Below are 7,235 nucleotides of genomic sequence, written 5' to 3' on the forward strand. Positions count from 1 at the left end.
ACAATAAAGTGAAGTGAACCCTAGAGTCAGAAGACCCAGCTCCACTACTTACTGGCTCCTGACTTTGTTGAAATTACTTAATATCTAGCCTTATTTTTTTCAGGTATAAGACAGAGATAATGGTGGTACCTATTTCACGGAGTTGTCAGGATGAAATTATGTAATGTGTAGAAGCACTCAAAGTTCTGGCAAATAGTTAACACTCAGTAACTCCTGACTTTTTAAAAATTATTATTACCCACTGCTTTTCCAATATTGCTCACCTTCTGCTCCAAGTATTTTACTTTGTGTGTGTGTGTGTGTGTGTTATAATTTGAGATTCGAGGGTTTTCAAGTTTTCTTTTTGTGCCTACCTATAAAGAGAATTAATGTTTATTCATTATCTGTGTCCATATTTGCTTTGTTTTAGAAAGAAGGAAGGGATGCTCAAAACTGTCCTTTACTAATTAATAAGGCCAATAAATGCACAGATCACGTCAAACACTTGGTTGCATGTGATAAATTGCCCCAGAGCACCAAGGTCTATGGAGAAGCAGAATTTGCCATCCCCAAGATGCTAACATCTTCTATTTTGACTGGGCACCTGGAGAAGACACATACCCATCACTTTCATTAAAGTCATTTGAGTTACCCTATGGTTAATAGAATCTGCCTTCTGGGAAGATTTTTAAAAATCATTTCAAACAATAAACCAAATCCAGGCACACATAAAATTGAAAAGATGGATAAAGAAAACCACTCAGTGGTGACGGAGTTCATCTTTATGGGCATCACTCAAGACCCTCAGCTGCAGATCATCTTCTTTGTAGTCTTCCTCTTGGTCTTCCTGGTCAACATAGTAGGGAACATTGGTATGATTATCCTGATCATAACAGACACTCACCTTCACACACCCATGTACTTTTTCCTCTGCAACCTCTCTTTTGTTGACCTGCGCTACTCCTCAGCCATTGCCCCCAGGATGTTGGCTGACTTCTTAACAGAGCACAAAGTCATCTTCTTCTCTAGCTGTGCCACCCAGTTTGCTTTCTTTGTAGGTTTTGTGGATGCAGAGTGCTATGTCCTGGCTGCCATGGCCTATGACCGTTTCGTGGCCATCTGCCGACCCCTCCACTATAGCACTCTCATGTCCAAGTGAGTCTGCTTGGCTCTCATGCTGGTCTCTTACCTGGCCGGCCTGGTGAGTTTAGTGGCCCACACTTCCCTCACCTTCAGTTTGAGTTACTGTGGTTCCAATATTATCAACCACTTCTTCTGTGAAATCCCACCTCTCTTGGCCCTCTCTTGCTCAGACACCTACATCAGAGAGATCTTGCTGTTTAGTCTGTGTGGCTTCATTGAATTCAGCACCATCCTCATCATCTTCATCTCCTATGCTTTCATCCTCATCGCAATCATCAGAATGCACTCCGCTGAAGGCCGCCTTAAGGCTCTCTCCACCTGTGGGTCTCACCTTACTGGTGTCACCCTTTTTTATGGCACAGTCATGTTTATGTACCTGAGGCCAACATCCAGCTACTCCCTGGGCCAAGACAAGTGGGCCTCTGTGTTCTACACTGTTATCATTCCCATGCTGAATCCCTTGATCTACAGTTTACGGAACAAGGATGTGAAAGCTGCTTTCAAAAAACTAATTGGAAAAAAATGTCAAGAGTAACAAAACATGAAAATTTCTAATTACCACAGGTAAATGATAGTGGTCAAAGGGCAGTGGCAGGAGATAGAAAATGTAGATAATTTTCTAATAAACACTACTCAGCCACCGTCTACTTGCCATGTCAATCTTAAATTCTGTAGGGTTTTCTATAGCTCTTAACACTCTGATATGAAGGAAATATAAATTAATATTTTTGAAAAGTATGCTAAGCTAGATGCATTTGTTTTTTACTTGACTTTGGCTCACCTGTTGCTTAGAAATGGAGACAAAACTCGAAAGGAAAAATAAATAGCCAATCACCCTAAAGTATATTTTTTCAAGATCATGAGGAATGACAGATCCAAATGACTTACTCTAAAAGCAAGTCAGAGAAAATGTAGTTAAATATGTGGGGAATGGAGCTGGTATGAGAGATGCCCTAACTTAGCCCAGAAGCTATCCATTCATATATTTAGCAAAAACTTCTAAGTGCTACATATGCACCAGGTTCTAGAGGATACAAACATAAGACATGCATTTGCCAATGAAGAGTTTGTTGTGTTTCCAGTTACTGTACTATCTCTCTGAAACTGTGGCCACCAATGGTCAAATCATGAGCTATGCAAAACCCAAGAATAAGAGCTGCAGACTTAGGCTCTGCTGCTACCTGGGTGTCCTCAGTTTTCCCTTCTGTCTAGTGGTTGGTTTCACCTAATAATGACTGGATCTCTTTCGTCTCCTCTGCCTAATATTCAAAAGAGGTGGGCATCTGGGTTTTGTTAACTTCATATACTGATATCATTTTAGCCGTCAGGGAAGCCCAGGGACTCTGGGATCCTAAGAAAGATACAATTTGGATCAATCCCTGAGGCCAATTTTAGCCAGATTGTAATGTCTGTAGGATTAGTGTCCTACTCCTCCCATCCCAAATCCCCTATGCCTTTCTCTCCCTCTCTTCTATACTACCTTTTTTAAAATTTTATTTATTTATTAGAGAGAGAGAGCATAAGCAGGAGGAGTGGCAGAGGGAGAGAGAGAAGCACACTCCTCACTGAACAGGGAGCCCGATGCAGGGCTCGATCCCAGGACCCTGAGATCATGACATGAGTCGAAGGCAGATGCTTAACCGACTGAGCCACCCAGGTATCCCCTCTCCTTCTCTTCTAATATTAGTTAAACCCTAGCCTTTTCCTAGGGCACTGGCACTCTTCATGCTTTCCACCATTATTCCCAGGCCCTTATCCAAGAACAGTTTCATTAACCCTGAGGTATCGATTACTGACAATAAAGGAGACAAATTCCTCTCTGCATGTTCTCAAGGCTAGAAATCTTGAATTGGAAAACAAGAGTGTCAGGTATCAGCAGCAGGTAAAGGGGGCAGACTGAGATGAGGGAAAGGTAAGTTTTTCTCAGATATGCTAAAATTCCATCACACCGTCAGTTAAAATACTTCCAAGCAATAATGTTCCTATCTCCCCCTTTCCCCCAGTGCAATATAGTCAAAGGTGAGGGAAACACAAGAATTATCCTAAAGTGTATAATGTCCCCATTCATTGTGAAAGGCACAAAAGAGTTTTAGGGATAAAAGACCCAGAATTTACCAGGCTTTCTAATGGGTATCATTATACATGAGATGAGATTTACCTGGTGCAAAATTGCAGAGTCATATCATGAATTTCTAAAAACATATTTCCGGTGTCACATTATGAAGAAAGTACAGCAACTAATGGACGGATGTAGAGCTGGCAGTCCAGAGAGTCAGCCTTCAGTGACTTTTTTTTTTTTATATAATCTAATGTGCAAATCTACATGATGTGTGAAAAATAAGAAAATAGAGCTTTCCTATCTCATTAACTACATTAACTACTATAATGTAAACCAAGTATACATTATAATTGAAAGAGTAGTTGTTTTAGAATCAGGAAGGCCTTTGAGTCCCATTTTTGCATCTCTATTCAGTGACCCTCTTACTGGAGGACAACTTTTTTTCTTAATTGATTGTTGTATCCAAAGTTAATGATAGAATCAAAAACTGACCCAAGGGCTATGCTTGCCACTCTAATAATGGCAAATATTCAGGCTTTAGACTATTTAGAAAGAAGCCCTCATGTAGGTTCTGCTATTTTCTTGCTCTGTGACTATAGGCAAGTTACTTAATCTCTATCAGACTTAGTTTCTTCATCTATTAAATGAGAATAATAGTGCTTACTTTCTAACATTTTTCAAAGGATGTGCTGTAATCTCTGTAAAGAATCTGTCACATAAAAGATAATTAATAAACATTAGTTGCTTCTATTTTCCTTTCATTTATATCTAAAATATCTATGATTCTGCTATCAATGTGATGCAATATAGTGAGGAATCTATTTTTTTTCCCATGTAATTGGTGGTGAAGGTATGCATATCAATTTACAATGGCCAGAGAAAGATGGATAGAAGTTGGGTCACCTTATGGGACGCCTGGGTGGCTCAGCTGGTTAAGTGTCTGCCTTTGGCTCAGGTCATGATCCCTGGGTCCTGGGATCGAGTTCCGCATCAGGGTCCCTGATCAGCAGGGAGTCTGCTTCTCCCTCTGCCTGCCACTCCCTCTGCTTGTGCTTTCTCATTCTCTCTCTCTCTTTTTGACAAATAAATTTAAATAAAATCTTTAAAAAAAAAAAAAAGAAGTTGAGTCATCTTAGTCTTCATCCCACTCCCAGCAATAATTATATCAGATAAATCCCCTAATGTCTCTGCACCTCAGTCTTTTCATCAATAAAATGAGCACTAGTATTTATACCTTATCAATCCTATTAGTTTGCTCAAATAAGTGATAAATAAATGCCTTATGTTTGAAAAGGCCTGAATGCTCTTCCAAACATTACTTTGTCCAGTGATAAAAATCATAACAAAGGTAAATATGTCAATCATATTCTCTATAATAGACTGCAAAAATCACATGAGCGGGTATTTTCTTTAACCAACAAAGACTTGGTACTCATTCTACTGGGAGCTTTGAAAAGCAAAAATTGATGCAGAAGTGGTTAAGAGGGGCAATGTCAGAATGAGATAAAGCTGAGATTAAATTCTTCTCCTTCCACTTTCAAGCTATGTAAACTTAGCTGAGATTTTTTTTAAACATTCTGTGCTTAAGACTTGGTGGACAATATATATATTATATATATATATCCCGGTTTCATGGATTTGACATCCATAGGAGATAAAGTAAATGCAAATGTCTTGTACTACAGGGGTGAAAATTGCCAAAAGAGAATTGCAGACAATGTGCTTTGGAGACTCAGACCTGAAAGGCAGCATTTCTTCTTGGGAGATCAGGGAATTTTTATGGAGAAGGGAGCATGTGAGTTATTTTGGGAAACAGAGCCCAGAAATTAAAGAGGGAAGCAAATGTAGTAGGGAATGGCAGAAGAAAAAAACATAGTGAACAAAGGCAAAGAGATTGGAAACGAGGGGACATTTCCATGGACCATTTTGCCTGGGTGGTGAAGCTGGAATGTAGGTCAAGATCAGACACTAATTTAGGAAATGGGAATTTATTGCTTGGGGAGTAGGGAGTATATCACTTGTGGATTCAAGAGAAGATTCATCTTTGTTCCTTGAAATTCTGTCCCTTATCCATCAACAAAGCAAACTTTGGGGAAACCAGTATAATAACCTGCCCTTTAGGTTGATAAATTCAAGTAGATTCTGGCAACTTCAGAAAGTTTGGTGACCTAAGATGGTGTGATCTTCTTAATGGAGCTTGGATAAAATTCTTATATTTAGCTTTATATCTAGTCTTCTCCCAGGGGAGGAATCCAAGCAGAAATCCCTGCCTTCAGTCTCTGCCTTAGAGAGAATACCTAGAATAACTAGGGACTGAGATTCCTTATCTATCCCATAGTTTCCCATAGTTATCCCTCTTAACCCAGGAGCTATAATATTGCCAAAGTCCTTTGCTTGGCATTCCAGGCTGTCACCCTTAAACCACCTCTCCGGTATTATTCCTTCTTGCTCTCTTTGTGCAACAGATTCTCCTGCAAAACTATTTCTTTAGTGGCCCTCCAATTTTTCTACCTCTGTATCCTTCCAAATTCCTTCTCCTCTCCACTCTGTGCTCCTTTAATAGTCCCAGGTCCATATCTCAGAACATCCAAATTCCTCTCTTCTTTCAAGGACCAGCTCAAACACCACTCCTTGAAATGTGCTCTCTGAGCTACTGGACTGCTAAAAAAAACCCCACTGTTTTGAACAGCAACCTTTAATTTATAACTTTTTTTATGACTGTGTGTGTGGATATTATAGTTATGCATGTACATGTGTAAATGTCTCAAAAGCAGACACTATAAAATATGTACCTGAGTTGCCCCATAGCAATAATGAGGTCATAACATACGCTGAAGGAAAAACAAGCTTATGAAAAGAAAGGCATGAGATGAACTATTTGTTGGCTCAACTGCTTCTCAGAGCTCCATGCACTGCAAAAACGTGCAGCCACATGAGGGCTCTGGAAGCAGCTGTACTGGGATCTGTGTGTCTAACTCTGTTTGATCGAGTGTTAATAAGAAGAACTAACCTCTTCATCAGACCTGGTTCTAGGATACTGGAGATACTGAGAAAATGCACTCTATGAATGGCATTCACACATGACATCTGAGATATTACATTTTTGGCTTTATCCCAGCCATCTCCTTCCACATCCCACTTCTCAGAAGTTCAAGTCACATTGAATTCAAGGATACCATGAAATCTTTCCCTTTGTATACTTTTGCTAATGTCAGTCCTATGCTTCAAAGACCACTAACCCATCTAGAAAATACTGTTTTATGTCACAAATCAATCATCACAGCTTTCCTTTGTTCTAGAGAAGTACTGGGTACATACTCTTTTGATATAAAGGCTTCCTTAGTAGACTGTGAAACTTTAAGGTAGTCTTATTTTTTGTCCTCAAGTCCTGGGATATAATAAGTGAGTAATAAATGCTCATTGAACAAATGAATGACCATACCTTCCTGGACTAAAGAACCACCAGAACCTAGTCCCAACTCTGGGCCTTGGGAAACCTACTAAAAATACATATAAGATCTTGAAATACATAGGACAACATTATTGGCCCTATATTTTAAGCTGATGAAACCAGAGTTATAAAAGTTTAAATGGCATGCTGATGGGCTGGCTCTTGGCTTATAAGTAGTAGAGCTGGAATTGGAACAAATTTTTCCAATTCTTAGTCCAGTGTTCTATAAAATAGGGAAATGTGCAAACTTAAAGAAAGTGACAGGCATAATCAGAATTGGGAAAACTGTATAAAGGTCTGGTTTGTGGCTACATTCAGTCTGATGATTTGATTAGATTGATTAGTCAGGATTGTATTCCGAAGCATTTGTTGAAAGTTTCACATTTGCTTATGACCATAGTAAGCTGAATCTTTGCAAGATCAGATGAGCTGGACGAGTCACTATATCTTAAGGAAGTGAGGGAAAGATGCAAAATAGGAGATGATATAAAAGAAACAGGTCAGCTTTCAGATCATGCTGAAAGAATGGTATCGAGGAGGAATGATCAATTTCCCCATGACTTTCTTCCCATTCAGTATTTTACAATCCTCATACTTACTGAC

At 39.3% G+C, this 7,235-nt stretch overlaps 1 protein-coding gene across 1 annotated transcript; it reads left to right on the forward strand.

Annotated features, from left to right (window-relative positions):
- Window positions 1-721: 721 nt before the first annotated feature.
- Window positions 722-1,657, forward strand: LOC118016292 (olfactory receptor 1019-like). The gene is given in 1 exon segment (XM_035013730.1): window positions 722-1,657. A coding segment is annotated over 1 exon segment (936 nt).
- Window positions 1,658-7,235: the final 5,578 nt, after the last annotated feature.

The sequence above is a fragment of the Mirounga leonina genome, unplaced genomic scaffold (assembly GCF_011800145.1).
Source record: "Mirounga leonina isolate KUSES-001 unplaced genomic scaffold, KU_Mleo_1.0 Mir_166, whole genome shotgun sequence".
NCBI classification, from domain to species: Eukaryota; Metazoa; Chordata; class Mammalia; order Carnivora; family Phocidae; genus Mirounga; species Mirounga leonina.